Source organism: Rana temporaria, chromosome 7 (assembly GCF_905171775.1).
Source record: "Rana temporaria chromosome 7, aRanTem1.1, whole genome shotgun sequence".
Classification (NCBI taxonomy): Eukaryota; Metazoa; Chordata; class Amphibia; order Anura; family Ranidae; genus Rana; species Rana temporaria.
The window spans coordinates 95808054-95833836 of NC_053495.1; the positions used below are offsets into that span (position 1 = coordinate 95808054).

At 46.1% G+C, this 25783-nt stretch overlaps 2 protein-coding genes across 4 annotated transcripts in view; both read right to left on the bottom strand.

The window, feature by feature from the left end:
* The window catches only part of TXN2 (thioredoxin 2), a 48802-nt gene extending 41227 nt beyond the window's left edge, over positions 1-7575 (bottom strand). Inside the window, exon 1 of one of the 2 annotated variants that reach the window (XM_040359693.1) lies at positions 7467-7575. Coding sequence is in view for 1 of the 2 variants with exons in the window: in XM_040359692.1 (XP_040215626.1) it covers positions 7448-7456 (9 nt within the window). In the remaining variant the exon portion in view is untranslated. Of the gene's footprint in view, positions 1-7447 lie in introns of both variants that reach the window. The other variant, XM_040359692.1, reaches the window with a different exon arrangement.
* Positions 7576-17810: 10235 nt separating this feature from the next.
* FOXRED2 (FAD dependent oxidoreductase domain containing 2) overlaps positions 17811-25783 on the bottom strand; it is a 53414-nt gene continuing 45441 nt past the window's right edge. For both annotated transcript variants that reach the window (XM_040359694.1, XM_040359695.1), the window contains exons 9-10: positions 22466-22636; positions 17811-18268 (exon numbers count right to left, since the gene is read on the bottom strand). In XM_040359694.1, coding sequence (XP_040215628.1) covers positions 18084-18268; positions 22466-22636 — 356 coding nt within the window. In that variant the 3' untranslated portion in view covers positions 17811-18083. The remainder of the gene's footprint in view (positions 18269-22465; positions 22637-25783) is intronic.

A 25783-nucleotide genomic window follows, 5' to 3' on the forward strand; every position in this document is an offset into this window, starting at 1 on the left:
AATGGATTCAACAAATAAAGATGGTGAGCACCGGATCGGACAGAGGACGAGACTCTCCGCAGTGCTTTTACACTTTCCCCCCAAGTAGAGCGTCTCTCCTCCTATTGGAGGGAAGTCGGAGACGCTTGGGGTGCGTTTATTTTTTTTATTTTTTTGTGGTTTTTTTCTGCCGGTATACTAACTGTGTGACAGCTCTAGAATAGAGAGCACCACGGTAGGGGGTAATAAAGAATACTCGGACACTTGAACGGAGGACTTGAATCCGAGATACAAGGGGGGGAGGGAGGGCCCTTTTTTTTTTTTGTGGTGTCTCTTTCTCTTCTCTCCCTTTCTCCCCTACACTCAAAGTCGGGAGTCCCCTGTGGAAAGAGGAGTCCTTAGGAGAAGTACACAAGGGGGGATGGAGAAAGGGAATCAAGATGAATAGAATAAATATTACTTCGTACAATGTAAAAGGGCTAAACATCCCAGAAAAAAGATCTAAAATAGCATTGGAATTAGGGAGACTAAAATCACAAATTGTTTTCTTGCAAGAAACACATTTTAGAAAAGACAAGACCCCAAAGATGAAGAGTCAGAGATTTCCAGTAGTATACATGGGGGCATCCCGGTCCTCAAAAGCTAATGGGGTAGCAATTTTATTGGCTAAAAATATAATATGGAAAGAATCTAAAGTAGTGACGGATGAGGAGGGTCGTTTCCTCATGGTAAAGGGGACATTAAACGAGCAAAAGGTCACTCTAGTAAATATCTACCTCCCAAATGAAGACCCGGTCTCCACTTTAGAAAAACTTGCAGATGTGATAAATCAAAATAAAGAGGGGGTTCTGATTCTAGGAGGAGACATGAATATGGTTCTAGACCCTAGATTGGACTCCTCCAAGGGGTCTTATAACATATCCAATATTAAACTGAGAAAAGCAAGGAAAATTCTACAAGACTTGCAGTTAATAGACAGTTGGAGGACCTTACATGTCCATGAGAGAGACTTTAGTTTCTACTCATCAAAACACAAAACATATACAAGAATCGATTACATATTCTTGGACCAAAAGATATTGCTAAATTTAAGGGAAACATCAATTGGCTCATTTACAATCTCGGACCATGCCTCAGTTAACTGCTCCATTGACTGGGGGGTAGCAGGCCCTAGGGAGTGGAATTGGAGGATCAACGAAACATTAATCAAAGACCCAGAATACGAGGGTAAGATAAATCGGGAAATAGAAATGTTTTTTGAGATGAATGAAGACGATGAAACATCGTCACTATGTAAGTGGGAAGCACACAAGTGCTATTTGAGAGGAATCCTTATTTCAATGGGGGCCCATCGAAAAAGAGAGCTCAATGCAAAGCTAGATACCCTGCTTGGGGAGATCCGAATAGTGGAGAATGAACATAAGAAATCGCAAAAAGCATGCATTGAAGAGAGACTGATGTCCCTCCGTGATAAACTAAATTTGTTACTTATGGATAGGGTTGTCCCGATACTAGTATCGGTACCGATACCGAGTATTTGCGGGAGTACTTGTACTCCTGCAAATACCCCCGATGCCTGAATAGAATACTCACTCCCCCACCGCTCCCCCGTAGCTACGCCGCATCCCGCCGCGTATAGACACTCCCCCTTGCTCGGGTGATCTGTCCAATCCCGAGCAAGGGGGAGTGTCTATACGCAGCACGGCGTGAATCACTACAGCTATTCAAATGAAAGCTGTAATGTTCCCCGCACGTATTAACCAGGCGGCGCGGCAGCATCCAGGTATGGGGGGGGGGGGGACATGGCTGCTTCTAAGGGGGACATGGCTGCTTTTAAGGGGGACATGGCTGCATATGGGGGGGGGGACATGGCTGCATATGGGGGGGGACATGGCTGCATATGGGGGGGGGACATGGCTGCATATGGGGGGGGGACATGGCTGCATATGGGGGGGGGACATGGCTGCATATGGGGGGGGGACATGGCTGCATATGGGGGGGGGGGGGGGCATGGCTGCATATGGGGGGGCTGACAACGAAAAAACATAACAAGTGTAATCTCTTCTCTCCTGACGAAAGATGATAATGGGGGGGCTGGGGGCCAGTCGGGCCCCTTACAGGTGTAATGCCTGTACCCCCCTGATGGCAGCCCTGGATATGAAACCAGCCATTTGGTGGCTTGGCAGTTTGGTTGAGAGCACAAGCAACCGAGTTATCGTTGAATGTAACGGTTGTGAGAAATGGTTAAGAAAGTGGAAGTAAACCCCCCTATAAGTCATGAAAGCTGCCATCTTGGCCTCCGTTTGATTTTCAACTGCCATGATGCTGCACATGTGATCAGTTATCACACCAGACATTGGATGGTTTGACAGTTTGCCTGAGAGTACAAACAAGGTGGCAGTTACTGGGAATGCAGGTGCTGGGAATATAACAGTTTTTTTTAAATCAATGTGTTTATTTTCACTTTAAAATGTTAATGCAGGGGTTGACAAATTTGCTTGGAATCTAGGAGCAGGGCTGTGGAGTCGGAGTCGGGGGAAATTTTGGGTACCTGGAGTCGGAGTCGGCAAACAATGCACCGACTCCGACTCCTACTAAATTTAGATTGGAATAAAAATAAAAAAAAGCAAGTTTAAATGTCCCAATTCACAAAAAGTTATAATTAATGACTTCTCTACTGTAAGAATAAAGACCAATGCATGCAGTGCCTCACGTAACCGCAAAACGAACACGTTAAGTGACCGTGAAGAAGCATGCTTTTCATGTGCTTCACTATATGGCACGCAACGCACAATTAGGAGCTGCAATACGTATACTTTCCATAGTGTTGTGTTCTGCTTTTACAGGGAACGCAGCGTCCATGTGTAACCTAGCCTCTCACTGATAAGGGATTAAATAAATATGTTTTTTGCAGGACTAGAGAGTGAGACACTTGTATAAGTGAAGGGAATGGAGGGCCAATAGTTCAAGAATGAAGCTGTAAACCATTGGAAAAACTGCTGTCATTTAGCTAAGGCTATAAAAACTTGTAAACTCCGATTGTTAGCTTAAACTTTAAACATGACTATGGGATTCTCCTAGGAAAATCATGTTTTAGAATAAATGCCCCTTCCTGGATCCTCTCACTGCCCTATGTTTTGTTTTTGTTCTAAAACAACCAAATAATGTGGTTTGTATTTTTGAACTGGTAAAGATCCTGTTCCTGATGTTTATGCCTGCTGCTACTATCCAGCCACTTGATTGATTAAAGCGGGAGTTCACCCATAAAACTATTTTTCCCCTTAGATGGATGCTAGATGGATGCTCGTTTTGTCTAGGGGAATCGGCTAGTTGTTTTAAAATATGAGCTGTACTTACCGTTTTCGAGATGCATCGTCTCCGTCGCTTCCGGGTATGGGTCTTCGGGAGCGGGCGTTCCTTCTTGATTGACAGTCTTCCGAGAGGCTTCCGACGGTCGCATACATCGCGTCACTAGTAGCCGAAAGAAGCCGAACGTCGGTGCGGCTCTATACTGCGCCTGCGCACCGACGTTCGGCTTCTTTCGGAAAATCGTGACGCGATGGATGCGACCGTCGGAAGCCTCTCGGAAGACTGTCAATCAAAATAGGAACGCCCAGTCCCGCAGCCCATACCCGGAAGCGGCGGAGAAGATGCATCTCGTAAACGGTAAGTACGGATCATATTTTAAAACAACTAGCCGATTCCCCTAGACAAAACGAGCATCCATCTAGGGGGAAAAAGTTTTATGTACGGGTGAACCCCCGCTTTAGTAAAAAAAAATTAATAAAACTTTGTTTTCATTGTGTTTGTCTTTTGCTTAAACTGTGCAATACAGTAGACTGTTGGCTTCCCAGCCAGTAGTCCTGTGGTAGGTTGCGTTTCTTTCCCTCAAGGAATGTATAAAATACATTCGCATATTAATACAGAGGAGTCGGAGTCGGAACATTTATCTACCGACTCCACAGCCCTGTCTAGGAGCCAGCTAAAACAGTTAGGAGCCAGAAAACGCACCCCACCCCGACGAGCTTGCGCTCAGAAGCGAACACATACGTGAGCAGCGCCCGCATATGTAAACGGTGTTCAAACCACACATGTGAGGTATCGCCGCGATTGGTAGAGCGAGAGCAATAATTTTAGCCCTAGACCCCCTCTGTAACTCAAAACATGCAACCTGTAGATTTTTTTAAACGCCGCCTATGAAGATTTTAAAGGGTAAAAGTTTGTCGGCATTCCACGAGTGGACGCAATTTTGAAGCGTGACATGCTGGGTATGAATTTACTCGACGTAACATTATCTTTCATAGTATTTTTAAAAAAATGGGGATAACTTTACTGTTTTAATTAAAAAAAGTGTAATTTTTTTCCCAAAAAAGTGCGCTTGTAAGACCGCTGCGCAAATACGGCGTGACAGAAAGTATTGCAACGATCGCCATTTTATTCTCTAGGGTGTTAGGATAAAAAATATATATAATGTTTGGGGGTTCTAATTAGAGGGAAGAAGATGGCAGTGAAAATAGTGAAAAATGACATTAGAACTGCTGTTTAACTTGTCATACCAATGGCCACCACCAGGTGGCGCCAGCTCACAAAAATTATTTCGACTTTTATTTCTAGTCGCCATGGCGACCAGGATGTGTCGAGCCCTGTGTTAATGCTTATATAAAAGTGAAATAATTAGGATTAGATCTCAACATAAAACAGGAGTGGAACTGCACTGAAAGTACAATTATACTTAGCAAACCTTATTATTTCACAGTGCAAGATGTCGGGGTACACACAAGACATTTCTAAAATAGACACAAAGTATACAGTGGGAATTTTTTTCTACCATCTATAAAAATATTATCAGGTATAAAGTTTTCACGTACACCAAAAATGTTTTTAAATCAACCGGGCATGAGCCAGTTTGGGTAAAGGCTGAGAGAGACCTGGAGGCCGCCATTAATGACCTCTCAGTCTATAAATGTTCGTTGCCAGGCTGTCATGCCGATTGAATATCTTCAGTTATTTTTGAGTCGCTGGCCTAGAATAAGCACGCGGATCAGGTGACTTGACTTTTCTGTGATTTTATTTGCTGCGTACTTCTTCCAGTTCAGTGGCTAAGAATGTACTGAAGATCATCATCACTGTCAAGATATCTAGCCTACAGGCTTCGTTTAGTATAGGTTTCCTTTGAAGCAGGGGTGTCAAACTCAAATTCATCGGGGGTGGGGGGTTGTTGGATCTACATTCCACCATGGTGTTCGGTCTGAGCAGTCCCCAATAAAGTTTTATTGTGGATGATACCAGCGGTGTGCAACCTTCCTTTTCAGCTACCATGGAATTGTATTATTCTCAAAATGATTATAAGCATGTCCAGAGCATCCCACCCTCCCATACATCAGATGTCAAGAGTATGCCACAATGAGAGCGCTGGCTTCAGGAGCGTGCCGCAATGGGAGCATACCACGTACAGGTTTCAGGAGTGAGTGCGCCGCGCAGGGGCATTACCCCCCCCCCCCAATGACACCGCAACATGCATTACCCCCCCCACTGACACCGCAACATGCATTCCCCCCCCCCCACTGACACCGCAACATGCATTACCCCCCCCAACTGACACCGCAACATGCATTACCCCCCCCCCCCAATGACACCGCAACATGCATTACCCCCCCCCCACTGACACCGCAACATGCATTACCCCCCCCCCACTGACACCGCAACATGCATTACCCCCCCCCCCCCACTGACACCGCAACATGCATTACCCCCCCCCACTGACACCGCAACATGCATTACCCCCCCCCCCCCCCACTGACACCGCAACATGCATTACCCCCCCCCAACTGACACCGCAACATGCATTACCCCCCCCAACATGCATTACCCCCCCACTGACACCGCAACATGCATTACCCCCCCCCCACTGACACCGCAACATGCATTACCCCCCCCCCCCACTGACACCGCAACATGCATTACCCCCCCCCCCCCACTGACACCGCAACATGCATTACCCCCCCCAACTGACACCGCAACATGCATTACCCCCCCAACATGCATTACCCCCCCACTGACACCGCAACATGCATTACCCCCCCCCCCCACTGACACCGCAACATGCATTACCCCCCCCCCCCCCCCCACTGACACCGCAACATGCATTACCCCCCCCCACTGACACCGCAACATGCATTACCCCCCCCCCACTGACACCGCAACATGCATTACCCCCCCCCACTGACACCGCAACATGCATTACCCCCCCCCCCCCCACTGACACCACAACATGCATTACCCCCCCCCCACTGACACCGCAACATGCATTACCCCCCCCCCCCCCACTGACACCACAACATGCATTACCCCCCCCCCCCTGACACCGCAACATGCATTACCCCCCCCCCCCCCACTGACACCGCAACATGCATTACCCCCACCCATTCCCCCCCCCCCCCAACTGACACCACAACATGCATTACCCCCCCCCACTGACACCGCAACATGCATTACCCCCCCCCCCCCCCCCACTGACACCGCAACATGCATTACCCCCCCCCCCCCCCACTGACACCGCAACATGCATTACCCCCCCCACTGACACCGCAACATGCATTACCCCCCCCCACTGACACCGCAACATGCATTACCCCCCCCACTGACACCGCAACATGCATTACCCCCCCCCCACTGACACCGCAACATGCATTACCCCCCCCACTGACACCGCAACATGCATTACCCCCCCCCCACTGACACCGCAACATGCATTACCCCCCCCCCACCGCAACATGCATTACCCCCCCCCCCACTGTCATCGCAACATACATTACCCGCCCCCCCCCCCCCAATGTCATCTCAACATGCATTACCCCCCCCCCCCCACTGACACCGCAACATGCATTACCCCCCCCCCACCGCAACATGCATTACCCCCCCCCCCCCCCCCACTGACACCGCAACATGCATTACCTCCCCCCCCCCACTGTCATCGCAACATACATTACCCGCCCCCCCCCCAATGTCATCGCAACATACATTACCACCCCCCCTAATGTCATATCAACATGCATTACCCCCCACACACACACTGACACCGCAACATGCATTACCCCCCACTGAGCTCCAATGCATACAAATCTTTTACGCCCACTGGGCAATGAACTGGCCCTTTACCTATAGTCTGGAAGTGATCCCTGGCTGGGACGGTATTGCACAGCTCTAGGACTGTCTACATGACCTGTATCAGGAGGTCACAGGGGTCCTCACACATTATCCTGCATGATTATTATGGGTAATGTACACATTCTGTGACCAGAGCATGCCTGTCCCTCTCTCTGATCTTCACAGCCACTCTCACCATGTCGGGCCACTTATTACTGTTCACATATAATATCTACCTACCTATGTAAAAGGTGAGCCCACTTCCAGTACCCCTCAGCACCCTATCCCGGCCCTGCACACCCTCCCCCCTCCGTACTCACACCTGCACCATGCGTCCTTACTTTTCTCCTTGTAGATCCTCCTTCTTCCTATCCACAGAAGGGACCTTGATGACATCACACGGTCATGTGACCAATATCCAACCCGCACAGCCGCTCATCGCTGGGCTGGAGAAGATCAGGAAGTGTCCGGAGCGGAACGGAGAGAGACAAGGTGCATCTCTAGTGACAGCTAGACCTGGTCACGTGACGGTTATGTCACCCAGGTCCTGTGTGTACAATCCACACTGATCAGCCCTCCTACACCTGTCACCTGACCCTGATCTCCTACATCTCTATTCTCAGTAGTAGGAGTTCTCATTTTCAGGATTGGAGATGAGGAATCAGGAAACACAAATGTTATTTTTTTATTATTATACAGGATTTATATAACGCCACCAGTTGGAGCAGCACGAGGGCAGATAGTTACAATACAATTTACTAGAGTAGGAATCAGAGGGCCCTACATTAGGGTGACCAGACATCCCGGTTTCCGTTGACAGTCCCCGGATTGAGGACACTGTTCCCAGACCAAGTCTGTCCCCGGCTTTGTCCCCGGATTGGATTTGAACGGGGGCTGGAGCAATTTCAAAGACAATCAGTGCAGAATAAAAAAAAAAAATAATCTGAATTACACACTTTAGCTCCGCCGTTCCTACTAGCTTGGGGGGGGGGTGTTTTTTTTTCCATGATCTGTGCCCCTTTCTGATGGTCATGTGCTGGTCGGTGAGTGGGGAATATTTCTTCAGTTTCGGGTGCATGCCCATTCAGCTCCGCTTGCATGTTCTCCTCTCTTGGCTCAAGTCCCGGCCAGCCGCCTGCCTATCTCCTTTTTCAGCTCCGGGGACTCCAGTGGTGACCGGGTCCGGTCACGGAGCTTCGGACCGGGTCACGACCCACGGCCGGGCACTTAAAGAGGACGTACCTGTACGTGCTTGTGCCCAGCCGTGCCATTCTGCCAACGTATATGTGCAGGAGGCGGTCCTTAAGTGGTTAAAGTGGTTGTAAAGTGTTAAAGGATTTGTAAATTCAGAAGGTTTTTAATCTTAATGCATTTTTTGCATTAACCACTTACGAACCGCCCGCCGTCGTTATACGTCGACAATTTGAAGAGGGATATCGTTGTTATGGCAGCAGCTAGCTGTCATAACCCCAGTATCCTCTTCTTCAGCAGGTGGTCCGCTTTCAGATAAAAGTAGTCTCTGCGGCGATTCGCCGCAAGATCACTTTTATTGGTGGCGATCGTGTCCTCTCCCGTCTTTGGTATGGAGCTGAGTGAGGGTAAGCTGGCCCCCACCCGTCTCCATACCACTGCAGGGCAGAAAGCAACGTCAAAATGTCACTTACGCCCAAAGTGCTTAAAGAGACATTTTTTTTTTCCAAACAACATTTTTTTTTATTATTGCATTTTAGTGTAAATATGAGATCTGAGGTCTTTTTGACCCCTGATCTCATATTTAAGAGGTCCTGTCATCCCTTGTAATAGAAATAAAAGTGACACGTGTTTTTAAAAAAAAAAGAACAGTGTAAAAAAAAAAAATAGAAGGTAAAATAAATAAGCAAAAAATTATTATTTTTTTAAACGCGCCACGTCCCTTCGAGCTTGCGCGCAAACGTGAGCAGCGCCCGCACATGAAAATAGTATTCAAACCACACATGTGAGGTATAACCTCGATCGTTAGAGCAAGAGCAATAATTCTAGCACTAGACCTCCTCTGTAACTTAAAACATGCCACCTATAGAATGTTTTCAGAGTCCTGTATTTCACCTGAAGTTATTTGTGTGTTTTTCTTTGCATCCTGAACAATTTTTCTGACAGTTGTGGCTGAAATTTTTGTTGGTCTACCTGACCGTGGTTTGGTTTCAACAGTACCCCTCATTTTCCACTTCTTTTTGGTGCAAAAGGCCCTTTGAGGCCCCGTACACACGACCGAGGAACTTGACGTGCCAAACACATCGAGTTCCTCGTCGAGTTCAGTGTGGAAGCCGCCGAGGAGCTCGGCGGGCCGACTTTCCTCATTGAACAACGAGGAAATAGAGAACATGTTCTCTTTTCGGCCCGACGAGTTCCTCGCTGAAAAGTGTACACACGACCGAGTTTCTCGCCAGAATCCAGCTCCGACCGAGTTTCTGGCTGAATTCTGCCGAGAAACTCGGTCGTGTGTACGGGGCCTAATACATTCAGTAGCCAGCTTCATATGGCTTCATCAATTTATACCCAAACAACAGAAGGGTGTGTATTTTCAAACCATTGTATCAATCCAGGATTGCGTTCTCACGTATTAGGGACAGCACCGTGAGCGCTGTGCCTACTGTGACCCAAAGCGAGATGGAGGGGGGGGGTTAAGGAAAGGGGGAGAGGGAGTATAGGTCTCATCCTCAAAGACATTGTGTTAATCTATAGACCTAGGGGTAGCAGATTTTGGTGCTTGTACCGTTATAGACATATAATGTATCCAAGTGGCCCATGTAGTGTAGAACTTGTCATATCTGTCCTTTGCCATCCACTCCTCCTTTGCCATAATAGTGTTGACCAAACGTACCCAGTCGGCTCGCCCAGGAACATGGGCCGATTTCCAATGTATGGGAATCAGGCATCCGGCGGCGTTTAAAAGGTGCGGCAGAATCGATTTATGGTAGATGCTAAGAGGAGTGGATGGCACATGAAGCAAGACCTCCAATGGGGAGTCTTGCATGTCTATATCCAAAATAGCTTTTATCTGGGCCCTTACGTCCTGCCAGAAGGGCCAAAGCCTTGGGTACTCCCACCATATATGTAGGAAGGTGCCTTGAAGCCCATATCCGCTCCAGCAGGCATCAGAAGCTGTCAGATACATTTTGGCCAAGGTGGCCAAAACCCTGTACCAGCGAGTCAGCAATTTAAAGCCATTTTCCTGCATCTTAGTATCCACTGAACTCTTGTGGGTAAGATAATATAGATGACTCAATTGGGTCTCTGTGAATGTGTGCCACAGGTCTCTCTCCCATTCTTGTATGTATACTGGCTTACTCTAGGACTCCGCAGACTGCAACATCTCATAGAGTACAGAAATAGAGTGGGGAATAGGGTCTGCAGACATGCTCAGCCTTTCAAATGGGGTCAGGGAGGAGGGAGGTCGAATGGAATGAGGCAAACTTTGGATAAAGTGATGTAGTTGTCTGTAGCGCCACTCATCCATCAGGAAGCGGCCAAATTGGGAGCGGAGCCAGTCCAATGAGACTAGGCCTTGCTCATGCACAAACCTTCCACACCATATCTCCCCATGCCTTGCCCACATGCGGAAGTAGGAGAGGTGTTCCCCTGAGCTGAACCAGGGGACACAGGCAGTGACAGCAGTCCCTGTGCATTTAGTGTTTCCCACAACCTCAGCACGTGGACAGAGACCGGCAGCACAAAATCCGAAAGGCCCGGCATTCCCAAGGGAGCCATGGAGCGTGGGACAAGTTACGGCCGGCTAAAAATTGATAGTAGTATGATGTTGCCAGTCTAAAATCCTTTGCAGAGCAATTGCCTCCTAGCACCTTCGTATGAAAGGAACCCCCAGCCCCCCTAGCCTCTTAGGACGGTGCAGTATGCGGAGGGCCAAGCGGGGTGTATGACCCTGCTATAAAAATTTCAAGAATAGACTGTTAAGGGCTGAGAAAAAAGACCTGCGTAGGGATATAGGCACCATCTGAAGGTAGAAGAGAATTCTTGGCAGTACATTCATTTTGAGGATACTGACTCGGCCCATCCATGAGAAAGTGTTGCGATCCCAGTGCAAAAGATCGGCTTTAATCGTGGAAAGTAAAGGGGCATAGTTACATGTATATAAATGTGTGAATGTAGCTGGGAGGTAGATGCCCAAGTATTTGAAGGAGGAGCTGCACCATGTGAAGGAAAATGAAGCTTGCAGTTGGGATCGCATCACAAGGGGGAGAATCTCCGACTTACTATAGTTGATTTTAAAGTTAGAGAGAGAGTGAAATCTCCGTAATTCCACCATGATGTTAGGAAGGGTAATCAGCGGGTCAGTGACATAAAATAGTACATCATCTGCGTATTCCACTAATTTATGTTCCGTCGTCCCTACCGTGAACCCCGTAATGTTCGGATTTGACCATATAATGTTGAGCAATGGTTCTAGGGTAAGGGCGAATATTAGTGGGGATGGGGGGCCTCGTCCTGTTCCGTATAGGGAAGGAATTAGAGAGAGTCCCATTAACCTTAACCCGGGCTTCTGGGGAGCTGTATAATGAGCCTATCTACCGAAGCAAGTTTTGGTCTTGGCCCAGTCTAGATACTGCCTGAAGATAGGTGTAGTCCACTCGGTCAAAAGCCTTTTAGTCATCCGTGGATAGTAGACGACAGGGTGAGCTGGATTGCTGCAAGTTTGCCCAGTGAATTAGTTGTATAGCTCAGTTGGAATTGTCTCAAGCCTCCCTCCACGTTATGAAGCCTGTTTGGTCTGGGTGAATTACTGTCGGTAGAATGGGTTTTAGCCGATTCGCCAGGATCTTTGACAAGATCTTAATGTCAGTGTTCAATAACGAGATTGGTCTATAGCTGCTGGGGATGGAGGGGACTTTCCCTTCATTCTGGAGGACCATAATATGAGCTAACAGTGCCTCTTTTGGAAGGGGAGTTCCTGATGCAAGGGCATTAAAATATGTGCACATGTGATCGGACAGGAGTGATGACAATTTGCAGTAATACGCATTGGTGAACCCATCAGGTCCAGGACTCTTGCCCTGTGGAAGGTCCTTAATTACTGACTCAATCTCTGTTACAGATATAGACCTATCAAGCAGGAAGCTGGTATAGTTGAGCATAGTAGTCCCCGAAGGTGTCCGCGATTTTTGAAGACGGTATCGTTTGGGATCCTGAGGTGATTTGTAGCTCATGGACGTGGCCGGATGTGCGTTGACATTTAAGGGCTCTAGCCAGTCTCCTGAATTTGTTTCCAAACCCGTAGAATTTATGAGGCCTTGTGACCCTCCCACACGGATGCTATCACCTGTCATGTTCTCCTTGAAATAAAAGGAAATTATATCTGAGACCTTCTTCTGTGCTATTGCGTCAACCAGCAGGTTTTTGTTTAATCGCCATGTCCATTGTCGGGCATCTCGAGTTAGAGGGGGGGAGGGAGACAGAGATAGGCGCATGGTCAGAACTTGTAAGTGATCCAATTGACACACCTGGGAGCAACTCCAGAAAGTATTGGTCCACCAATAGGAGATCTATCCATGTATACACGTTATGTGTGGTGGAATAGTAACTGAAGTCTTTTGTGGTGGGGTGGAGCACTCTCCAGCAGTCAACTAGATGATGGGCGTGTAGGGACTTGTCATGGTCTTACCTCTCTCCTGTCTCCTTCGTTTGACATGTGCTGGCGGCCATCTTGGTTTCTGGGTCTCTTGTAGCCTCCCACCCTGCGGCTCCTCCTTCCCACTGGGAGGAGCTGGATGCCTGGCTCATATATATAGGAGGTCTGTGGCTTCAGTTCCTTGCTTGGTCCTCCTGTGTTCACATGCTTCTAAGACTGCTGCTGCTTCTGGTTTCGATCCTGGCTTCGTCTGACTTCCCTGCTGGTTCCTGATCCTGGCTTCGTCTGACTTCCCTGCTGGTTCCTGTTCCTGGCTTCGTCTGACTACCCTTCTGGTTCCTGACCTCTGGCTTCGCAAGACTCTGCTTCGGTTTCACCATCCGTTTGGACTTTTGCTTTACAGCTTGATTTTCAATAAAGCCTTCTTATTTTCACTTATCTCTTGTTGTACGTCTGGTTCATGGTTCCGTAACAGGACTTACGGAAATGTTTAAGAAATGCGTGGAGTGACCAGAGGAAGTATTAATCTGCGGGTCGGGACAGACATTAAAAGTCTCCACCAACCACCAGTTGCCCCTCACGGAACATGGAAAGGGAATCCAGTAGCTTGTTTAGAAATTTTCCACTTCTTGATTAGAGCATTCTTAATTCCTTGGATATCTTTTTATATCCCTTTCCTGTTTTGTACAGTTCAACTACCTTTTCCCACAGATCCTTTGAAAATTCTTTTGCTTAACCCATGACCCAGAATCCAGAAACATCAGTGCAGCACTGGATGAAAGATGCAAGGGTCTGTCAGGAGTCCAGAAACGTATTGACATTTTATACACACGCACTAAATACAAGCAAACGGATCACAGATGAGGATGGTTACCTTTAACAGCCATTCAAACCCCTATGTGTCAACTTGTGTGCATGTTATCAGGCCAAAATCACCAGGGTATGTAAACTTTTGATCAGGGTCATTTGGGTAGTTTCTGTTGCAATTATGATTTAAAAAGAGTAAACACAGTTGATTGATAATCGATTCTGGCTGGTACTGCTGCGGGTCCTGCTAGTGGGTATCCCTGGTGGATTGTATGGCTGGTGGGTATTCCTGGTGGGTACTGCTGGTGGGTATTCCTGGTGTATGGTACGGCTGGGGGGTATCCCTGGTGGATTGTACGGCTGGTGGGCCTGGTGAATGGTACCGCTGGTGAGTACTGATGACAGGTATCCCTGGTGAATGGTATGGCTGGTGGGTATCCCTGGTGGATGGTACTGCTGGTGGGTATCCCTGGTGGGTACTGCTGGCACTGTTGGTGGGTACTGCTGGCACTGTTGGTTGGTACTGCTGGCACTGGCAGTGGGTACTTCTGGCACTGGTGGTGGGTACTGCTGGCATTGGCACTGTTGGTGGGTACTGCTGGCACTGTTGAAGGGTACTGCTGGCACTGGGTATCCCTGGCGACTGCTGTCCCAGATGGCGGAGTACCCGACCCGCCATCAATGAGCATCAGGATCGCTGGAGGAAGCATGCAACTGCAGTAGAGAGCAGAGTCGCATGCTTCCTGTATCGAGCAGGCACCTGTAACATTTGGTATCACTCCGCCTGTGACAGGAGCCGGCGCTATTGTACCGTATATACTCGAGTATAAGCCGAGGACCTAATTTTACCAAAAAAATGGGAAAAAGTATTGACTCGAGTATAAGCCTAGGGTGAGAATGCAGCAGCTACTATAAGCGGAAAAGAGGGTCAACAATGCCCATTTGCACGCCTCACTGTGCCCATTTGCACGCCTCACTGTGCCCATTTGCACGCCTCACTGTGCCCATTGCAGTCTCACTGTGCCATACCTCCATTTTTTAAAAGTCACAGCTTCTTCCTGGCGTTCCATTCCGTGATAGGCATTTGACACTGTGTTCCGCCTATCACAGAGGTCCTTTCATCCTCGAACTCAGTTTCCGAGCAGACACTGTGTTCAGTGTTCCGCCAATCATGGACATTCTTTCATCCTCGGACAAGAGGACGTCCGTGATTGGCGGAACACTGAACACAGTGTCTGCTGGGAAACTATCCGAGGATGAGAGGACCTCCATGATAGGCGGAACACAGTGTCAAATGCCTATCATGGAATGGAATGCCAGGAGGAAGCCGCGACTTTTAAAAAAATGGACACCTGTCAAGAATTCGGGTACACTGACTCAAGTATAAGCTGAGGGGGGTATTTTCAGCCCTAAAAGAAGGGCAGAAAAACTCAGGTTATACTAGAATATATACGGTATGTGTTTTATTTTGACTTTTATTTGTGTTATTTTTCAACTTCTGGAATAGTTCACAAGTTAATCTTGTCTATATATATGTAGCACAGTTTTCCAGATTCCCTGGACACTCGTTGGAAGGCTTTTGTGTGCTGCTCAGGTATTATCTCAGGACTGTTCTTCATGGCTGCATTACAAGAAAGCAAAAAGGGCCGCTATGTAATCAGCCATATATAGTGTGGGGCATGGACTTAGTCCCCCTAAACCATGATTGGCCAAAGGCACCCTGCCTTTGGCCAATTATGTCTCTCTCAGCAGAGCGCACTGTGATTGGCCAAAGCATACAGGTCAGGTGCATGCTTTGGGCAATCATCATAAAGCAATGCACTGCGATCTTGCAGTGCATTATGGAGCGTTCCAAGGTGCTCAAATTTCCCGCGAATGCCCCATACTGTTCACTGTTCTGCAAACAAGCGAACACCCAAAGTTCAAGTCAAACTTATGTTCGACTCGAACATCAAGCCCATCCCTACTGATGGGTACTGCTGCGGGTCCTGCTGGTGGGTATTTCTGGTGGATGGTACGGCTGGTGGGTATTCCTGATAGATGGTACGGCTGGGGGGTATCCTTGGTGGATGGTATGGCTGGTGGGTATCCTTGGTGAATGGTGCTGCTGGTGGATATCCCTGGTGGGTTCTGCTGGCAGGTATCCCTGGTGAATGGTACAGCTGGTGGGTATCCCTGGTGGATGGTACTGCTAGTGGGTATCCCTGGTGGATGGTACTGCTGGTGGGTACTTCTGGCACTGGCGCTGTTTGGCATTGTTGGTGGGTACTGCTTGCACTGGCGGTGGGTACTGCTGGCACTGGCACTGTTGGTGGGTACTTCTGGCACTGTTGAAGAACATTATGTAAAAACTTACCTGAAAACTAAGCATTCCAGTGCTGGAGGGCGCTTCCATCTTAACCCGTCTTGCTTCTGGGTTCGCAGACTCCGGCTCTGTGACTGGCTGAAGCTGCGATGACATTGCTCCTGTGCATGCGTGCAGGAGCCACCGTTTACAACACAGGGCTCTGGATGAATGGCACGCATGGCTGTTTCTTCAGAGTGCATAGGAGATATTTACATTCCCTATAGGTAAGGCTTACCTATATGTATAATTTAGCGATGGAAGTTTACTTCCATTTTAAGGCAAGTATACTGTGCACTGCAAGTGCAGTTGCTCTGGGAGGAAGCTCTAAAATGAGGGAAGCTCAGCTCATTTCTGTCATCCAATCCTGTGTGCAAAGCAAAAATGCTATTTTTATTTTCCTTGCGTGTGATTGAGTATTCTTTGAAAAGTGAAGCTTTACCTCATTTACTAAGCGCTGGATCGCGTGCACTTGCGGTGTACAATATATTTGCCTTTAGTAAATCATTTCCATTGTTTGGATAGAATAGAAAGTTCCTCACATTTTTTATAGTTTTGGTAAATCCAAAGTTGATTGTACAAAAATGGTATGGTCAGATTGTAACAAGCATAGTGACCGAGGGATAATTTTTTATTGTGTTTTTATTTTTTATGCAGTAAACCAGAAATATAATCTCTTTTTTACACAGTAGATAACATTTGCTGTATCCCCAAAAATTGGATATGATATCTTGAGGTATGATACAAAGGTACCGAATAAAATATAATGTATGCTTTATTTGACATTCCTTTGTTCAGTTCACAAAAATAAATAATGCACTGCTGTAGAATTGTCTGTGTGAAAGGAACATGTAACCACTGAAAGCCTCTTCTAATGCATCATTACTCACCTCTAATGTTTCCTTCTTTTGCTTTGCTCAAGAGGCTTTAAGAGGCTGTATCTAAGGCTGCATTCATACCTGGGCGTTTCAAAGTTGTGTGTTTTTACTGCGATTTTGACGGGTTTTTACCACTATTTTGAAGCGATTTTGTTCAGATCACCAATGTAAAAGGCAGAAAAAGCCTGTAATCTGCCCCAAAGAAGCTCATGTTTTTTTGCTTCCGGTGACAAAATGCTCACATGTTAGCAGGTACCATTGTAATGAATGGGATTTTTGTTGTTGGGCATTTTTTTAGGCCTTTTACGAGTTGAAAACGCTCAGGTGTAAATGCAGTCTAAACCTCTGAAAGTGACTGGTCTCCTTTAGTTGTACACAAGGTTACCGTATATACTTGAGTATAAGCCGACCCGAGTATAAGCCGAGGCCCTAATTTTATCACAAAAAATATGGGAAAATTTATTGACTCGAGTATAAGCCTAGGGTGAGAATGCAGCAGCTCCTGTAAGCGTAAAAGAGGATCAACAATGCCCATTTGCAGCTTCACTGTGCCCATTTGCACCCCTCACTGTGCCTATTACAGCCTTACTGTGCCCATTCTGACTGTGCCCATTGTAGCCTTACTGTGGCCATTCTCACTTTGTCCATTGCAGCCTTACCGTGCCCATTCTTACTGTGCCCCTTCCTTCTGTGATAGTCAGTGTACCTGTCGGGTCGCGGGAGTCCATTTTTAAAAACTTGACGGCTTCCTCCTGGTCCGTAATAGGTGTTTGACACTGTGTTTCCGCTACCGCCTTTCATCCTCGGACTCAGTTTCCCAGCAGACACTGTTCAGTGTTGCGCTAATCACGGACCTTCTTTCATCCTCGGACAAGAGGACGTCCATGATAGGCGGAACACTGAACACAGTGTCTGCTGGGAAAGTCCGAGGATGAGTGGACCTCTGTGATAGGCGGTAGCGGAACACAGTATTCAACGCCTATCACGGACCAGGAGGAAGCCGCGAGTTTTGAAAAATGGACATCCGCGACCCGACAGGTACACTGACTCGAGTATAAGCCGAGGGGGGCTATTTTTAAACTCGGCTTATACTCGAGTATATACGGTACTAAATGATTGGTTGCTTTAGTATACTGCTATTTGTACAGCCTCATTGTTCTGTCTAATGTTTTATTAATTAATTTAGAGATGAGAACCTTGATTTTACTTCAGCAATAATAAATGCAGTTTCCTGAGTTTAACAAATTATCATCTAAAGCACTGCCTTCTGGAAATTCCATAGATCCCAATTCCATTTTTGGAAATGTCAGAGTTCATCCTTTTGTTGCATTTTATATGGTATTTCAGCGGTTATGTCAGTTCTCAGTGTGTAGGTCTTATTAGAATTTTGTCTTTGTTGCTCTTTTCCTAAAAGTCCTTGGTTCTGTAAATAACCCAGCTGGCAGAAGACAGGTATTTTCCCATGCAACAAAGAAAGTGCAAAGCATGAATCTACAAAAGAAAAAAGAAAGTGAAAACTAAGAGCATATCAGATAAAACTTCTTTCACAAAAAAAAAAGCACCAAACACAGCAAGATCGAACATTAACAGGACCTTAGGTTGATCATAATACACTAAACAGAACTCAAATTCTGATCATTGAGTGGCTGTCCCTGCTCAACAGAAGTCAATCCTTTGTGTATTTTGGGCGAATATGTTTTCTTTTCTTTTTAGCCAGTGGTGTATGACTAACTTTAAGCAGGCAAAATCTCTAAGAAAGAGTATATATAGGTGGGACTTAAAGCGGAGTTCCACCCAAAAGTGGAACTTCCACTTTAAGTACTCCTCGCCCCCTTACATGCCACATTTGGTATGCCATTTTTTTGGGGGGGAGTGGGTACTTTGTTTTGAAGGGCACTTCCTGTCCCATTTCCTCCTTCCGCCTAGGCGACTCCTCCTCTCCCCCTAGGCGGCCCCTCCCTCTAGGCGATCTCCTGGGACATGTGACAGGTCCCAGAAGACTCGTGCATGCGCAGTGCGCGCCCAACCGTGAAGCCACAAGCTGTCAAGGCTGGCTGCCCACAGTTCCAACGGAGGTGCCGCAGAGAGGAGGGGGGAGAGGAGCAAGCCTCCGTGCAGCCGCATCGCTGGACCATGGTACAGGGGAATGGCTGTTTATTAAAAGTCAGCAGCTAAACTTTTTGTAGCTGCTGACTTTTAATAAACTAAAAATAGCCTGGAACTCCGCTTTAACAGGTATTGGTAGCAGTAAATTATTCAGAAGACAGGCAAACACAGAAACAGTCCAAGCAGGTTTGTTCTACGCTATTATTCGACATAATCTCCATGCAGGAGGATATTGTGCAGCAAGTTCATAGCATAAACCAAAGAAAGCATCTCCTTGTCCAGGCCAAAAACAATACTCAAGTTGATTCCTGACTAAGGCTTAATGTACACGGGACGTTTTTACAACCTCTCCTGAATGATTTAACTTGACAGATAATAACCCAGGTTTAAAACGTTCGCTTTGCTGCGTTTTGCTGCGTTTGCGTTTAGAATCTCCTTTTTTTAAATAGCCAAAAACGAAAAAAGCCTAAAAAAACTAACTGCGGCTTAACGTGGGTTACCACGTTTAGCCTCTCTTAGAAGCGTTTGGTGCCTAAAATGCCTCTAAACTCAGCGTCTGAACACATTTTTTTGCTTTCCAAAATAAGGTCTCTAAACTCAATTGCCTATAAATGACTATAAACAACCCGGTGTACATGTACTGATGAGATAACATAGAGGATAGTTTAAGAGCAGTTGAAAAAAATGCCCAATTGCTCCTAAACGACTGTTTACCAGCAGCAGCGTACACAAGCCCTAACAGGCAGCTCTAATTTTTTTATTTATTTTTGTATTCTGTCACCAGTTGCCTTTTTACCCAACAACAGGCTCTCACAGCAGACAAACAGAGTTTCGAGCATCAGTCAGTTTACATATAAAAAAGCATGTGATCAGCTAAGACTATTAATGAGGTCTGGCAAGCAGGTCAGATGTGGATGGAGGCTTATCTCACCCAAAGCTCTACAAAACCTCCATGCTCCAGGACTCATGCCCCGTACACACCATCACTTTATGTGATGAAAAAAAATGACGTTTTTAAAAAGTCACTTTAAATGACCGTGTGTGGGGGAAAACGTTGTTTTATGTCTTCTAAAAAACGACAAAAAAAAATTGAAGCATGCTTCAATTTTATGTGTCGTTTTTCAAAACGTCAACTTTTACTTCACAGAAATTGACTGTGTGTAGCAAAAAACGTTGTTTAGACTGGAACCTATCAAGATCACTCAACAAACTCTTTATTTACTCCATACCAGATACAAACCCTGGAGCCTCTCACCATGTATAGGTAAGAAACCTAGGTGACACATATGCACCATCCACAATTCTGCCAGTGCCTCACAATCTATACACATTTTGATTGAATGATTTCTGGCTTTTGAGTGGTACACAATTCAAAGATGTGCATTACTGGGCAATAAGCTGGGCATTATTTGGTAAAAGGTGCCATCTCATTAAAAGTGATCATGGACTATGATCGAAGAAACAAAAGGCAGAATATCAGCAGAACATGGACTTGAGAGAAGGGGTGGTTAAATGAGCCACGATGGCAAATGGCTCTGGACTACAGGGGGCAAAAAAAGAGCCAACAAAGAAGCTGAGCATGGCAAGGAGTGAAGGAAGAAGCAAGAATTGATCATGGCAATCTGCAAGGGAACAGTAAGGGCACTTTTACACTGGGACGGGGGCATAGGTAATAAACCCTTTACCGTAGTTTTTGCAACGCTTTTCGGCTGCTAGCGGGGCGCTTTTAACCCCCGCTAGCGGCCAAAGTGCCGCTGCCGAAACGCTTTGCAGGCGCTTCGGTAGCCCTGGCCATTTATTTCAATGGCAGAGGCATTGCAGGTGTGGTGAATTCACTGCTTCTGCAACGTTTAGAGGAACTGTAAATCATGTCATGAGTGTGGTTAAGAACCTTTTTCATATACTGAGCTGTGATTTTCCTCTGTTTTGGGAACTATGGGAAAAAGGAGGTAGCCAGTTTTGAATGTGTGTCTGAAGTAAATGTCAGAGGTACCTGACAATTTCCCACTAGCGATCATGGTTAAGGAGTCAGAGAAAACAGCTTCAGTGTAAAATATGCCAGGGAAGATTTTGGGACTGTACAATTGCATGATCCTAATTTGACAAATACATTGAAAAATGTAAAGATGATAGACAGGGTACTGGAAAAACCAGACGGTAATCCCTGGTATACCCCTTATTTTGTAGTGTCTCATGACTTACTGTACTACTTGGCTATTCCACACGGTATCCAGAAGCAATCCCTCTTATGTACACATACAGTACTCTAAGGTTATGGAAAAATAGCTGTTTTACATATTTTCCTGTATAGGTAATTTTGATGGACCAATGAACTCCTTTCAAGTTAATCAAAGAGCTGCACTGCCAGTTCCAAATTTCTTACTTATGAACCTTAGTGTACCACCCCCAAACTGATGGTTGGTGGAACCGTTCAATAGAACCCGGAAAAGCACATTGCTCAGACACAGGATAGGATAGCAGCAGTTGCTCCCCTAAATCGACCAGATATGCAGCATGCCTATCAGGCACAGGTCAGAGTTAATAACTGCTCTGCTAAAATCAGAAAGTTAATGCTAGATTCACATGCCAGCAGTCTTTGAAATACAATCTGCAGTGGATTGATTTTCAAAGGGTGGTAGAAGAGTAGCTTCCAGGCTCTGCTGTTTATTTTTTTACTAAACTGTGATTGCACTGTAACTGTAAGGCCTCGTACACACGATAGGTTAACCGGAGGACAACGGTCTGAAGGACCATTGTCCTAGGTTAACCTATGAAGCTGACTGATGGTCCGTCGTGCGTACACACCATCAGTTAAAAAAACGATCGTGTAAGAACGCGGTGACGTTAAACACAACGACGTGCTGAAAAAAACGAAGTTCAATGCTTCCAAGCATGCGTCGACTTGATTCTGAGCATGCATGGATTTTTAACCGATGGACGTGCCTACTAACGATCGTTTTTTTCCCATCGGTTAGGAATCCATTGGTTAATTTTAAAGCAAGTTGGCTTTTTTTTTAACCTAAGGTTAAATAACCTATGGGGCCCACACACGATCGGTTTGGATCGATGAAAACGTTCCATCAGACCGTTGTCCTCTGGTTTACCTATCGTGTGTATGAGGCCTTAGCCAAGCATTTGGCTCACAATTGTGGCTCAGTCCAAACAAAATCGATGGGTGAGTTTGGCAGATGGTGCCGACGGTCAACTTGACAAAGCCTAATTAAATTTGCTGTGCCCACAAATCAAAGCATCTTGGCCATTGCATGTGTTTGAGCCCCTTACCTTGCTAGAATTTGGCAAGATGGCTAAAATGCAGCTGAACCACATTCCACTTTGTGACAATTCAATAAAGTTTGCATAAAAAAAAAATGTGAATAATGCACAGCACTGCTGTCATCACGTGGAACACCAGGAGCTATGTTCTAACACAGCTGTTGGTGTGAATGGGCCCTAAATAAAAGATGTTATTATTAAACAAGGCAAAACTGTACTAAGTAGCAATCCAGAACTTTCCCAAGAATTCTTAAACTTTTTCACCACTGCACAATAAGCGCACACTTCCCATGCATTCCTTATACAGACCTGCATAGAAAGCTCTGAGGTCTGTTTGTAGACAGTTTTCTAGAAAACGACGAAGTGGCAACAAGTGAGCACTAGGTGCAGTCCAGTCTGTAAGGAAATCTTCTACCACATGATGAATCTTTTCAGGACGTGGCAAAGACCACTTTTCTGGACGTGCCTCCATTTGCTCCTCTGTAGTATAAAAGATAGGAAGGAACATGTCACATACCAATAAAATACACATTGTCCAGCTTTATCAACATAAGATAATACACACATGATTACCGTGAATTTATGCAAGAATACTTAATCCCACCCTGCGCCAGTACTCTAGTCTCAGAGAATTGTATTTATCCTGTTACTTTAAGATATATAGATTGGTCAAGTCTTATACAGACGATCAGTCCATCCGATGAGAACTGACCGATGGACCGTTTTCATCAGTAAACCGATGAAGCTGACTGATAGTCAGTAGTGCCTACACACCATCAGTTAAAAAAAACGATCGTGTCAGAACGTGGTGATGTAAAACACGACGACGTGCTGAAAAAAACGAAGTTCAATGCTTCCAAGCATGCGTCGACTTGATTCTGAGCATGCGTGGATTTTTAACCGATGGTTGTGCCTACTAACGATCGGTTTTGTCCTATCGGTTAGGAATACATCGGTTAATTTTAAAACAAGTTGCCTTTTTTTTAACCGATGGTTAACTAACTGATGGCGCCCACACACGATCGGTTTTGACCGATGAAAACGGTCCATCAGAGCATTCTCATCGGTTTAACCGATCGTGTGTACGCGGCATTAGGCCCCTTTCACATATATGTATAATAATGCATACCTTATTTCACATGAAAACATCAAAGTCAAAAAAAGTGTTTTCAGTCCTGCCGGTTCAGAGTCCTGCACTGTATTGCAGTGTAATTAAAAAATCAAAAAGGTTTAAAATCACTATTTTCCAACACTAAAGAAAGTTAAAGGTACATACATGCTTAATCGTGACACTGGAAAGTTTGTCCTTTATGCTTGGAGGGATTTGGAGAGTGCAGAGAAGGATTTGTTTCTCCTATTAGTCCATCCTGGTGATTCCACTCTATGGGCCAGATTCAGATAGCCCGGCGTAATTTTGTGCGGGCGTAACCTAGCGAGGCAGGTTCTGTATTCAGAAAGAACTTGTGGCTAAAGTTACGGCGGCATAGTGTATGTGGTCCGGCGTAAGCCCGCGTAGTTCAAATTATTCAGGCAGTGGGCGTGTTGTATGTTGATGAACGGTGACCCCACGTAAATGACGTTTTTTACTAATTGCGCATGCGCCGTCCGTGGACGTATCCCAGTGCGCATGCTCCAAATTACGCGGCAAAGCCTCATTGGTTTCGACGTGAACGTAACTTACGCAAAACCCTATTCGCGAACGACTTATGCAAACAACGTAAAACGTAAAAAATTTGATGCTGGCCCGACGTCCATACTTAACATTGCGTACGCCTCATATAGCAGGGGTAACTATACGCCGGATAAAAGCCTTACGCAAACAACGTAAAAAAATGCACCGGGCGCACGTACGTTTCTGAATCGGCGTATCTACCTAATTTGCATATTTGACGTGTAAATCTACGGAAGCGCCACCTAGCGGCCAGAGTAAATATGCACCCTAAGGTACGACGGTGTAAGAGACTTACGCTGGCCGTATCTTAGTAAAATTCTGGCGTATCTTGCTTTCTGAATACAGAAAGAAGATACGCCGGCGCTTCGTAGAACTTACGCGGCGTAACAATAGATACGCCGACGTAAAGGCTATCTGAATCCGGGCCTATATCTATACAGCATTACTCACCCCATCTAGGGGGAAGCGCTTGTGACCCTATTCCTACAGGGGTCCACTCTGGGAGGTGAGCTTCTAATACTACCAGTGGTGGAGGTTCTTCACAAAGTCACCTATATGATTGTTCAACTTCAGCACTTTATATGGACACTTACCATTGGTGTTTGTGATTTGTTTTATATTTTTAGATTTAGCACTGCACTATTTTATTAATATATACATGTCACCTCTGGAATACAAACACATGTTCCATGGTCCAAGTGGCAAAGGAACATAAAAATATGTGTAAAATAAAATGGAGTAAAGTAAAGGAAATGCACAAAATGGTATATAAAAAAGTTCAAACACACAATTCTTTAATACAAAAATACATATGAATACCAATACACAAACATAAATTTTGAAGTTTCGTTTACTAAGACCCCTTTCACACTGCAAAGCAGCGTGCCGTTAGAGCTAAAGCGCCGCTCGTTTCTGGGGTGTTTTAGCCCTGCTTTTTCGGCCACTAGCTGGGCGGTATTTACCTTAAAAAAGGTAAAAGGTCCCGTTTTGCGGCGCTTTCAAATCACTTTTGAGGTGCTTTGGAAGTGCTGCCCATTCAGTGCAATGGGCAGCAGCATTTTCTGAGTGCTAAATACAGCGCTCCCTAGCCGTTCCAAACATGCTGCTTGCAGGACTTTTCCTAATGTCCCGCAAGTGCACAGAATGGGAGGCAGTTTTCAGAGGCTATTTTAAGTGCCAACTTATGCTTGTTCATTAAAGTGTAAGTTCACCTTTACAGAAAAATCTATAAAGGTGAATTTACACAGGACCCCCCCCTGGTCCACGGCAATCTTTCGTTCTAAGCCCCCGGTATATCCGTGTCAGGGCCCTTTAACACTGGCTATCCAATCAGATCCATCTGTCAGTTTTAAAGGCAGACCTGATCAGACCCTCTGGTCCCTTCTATGGAGCACATGTCCACTTACACCTGCCGCCATCTGATCCCGTCTGCCAAAAACAGACCGATGGTGGTCCTATTCCAAATTCATCCACTGGATTGGATCAGACAACATCGGATAAAGATGGACAAGCGGTCCGTTTCCAGCTAATTGCCCCATAGAGGAGAGCGGGACTGTGTCCATATCTGCTCTGCATATCGGAGTGGACACGACCTGTTTATCTGCCTGCTCAGCCGAGATCAGTGGGGAGATCCCCTGCTGAGCAATCAGATTCTGCTTGAAAGGGGCCCAAAACCTGGAAGCTGATTGTTTCTAAGCACAGCTGCACCAGATTCTGATGGGCACTGATAAGCAACACTAATAAGTGACAATGATGATGAGGCACTGATGGGCACTGATTGGCAGCACTCATGGGCACTGATAGATGGCACTGGCGAGTGGGCAGCCCTCCCGACAATTTAAAGCGGGGGTTCACCCTAAAAAAAAAAAAAAAAATTGTCTACCATGCCATCCAGCATACTAGCGTCAGCTACAGTATGCCTTTTTTTTTTTTCCGCTGTACTCACAGTTTAATCC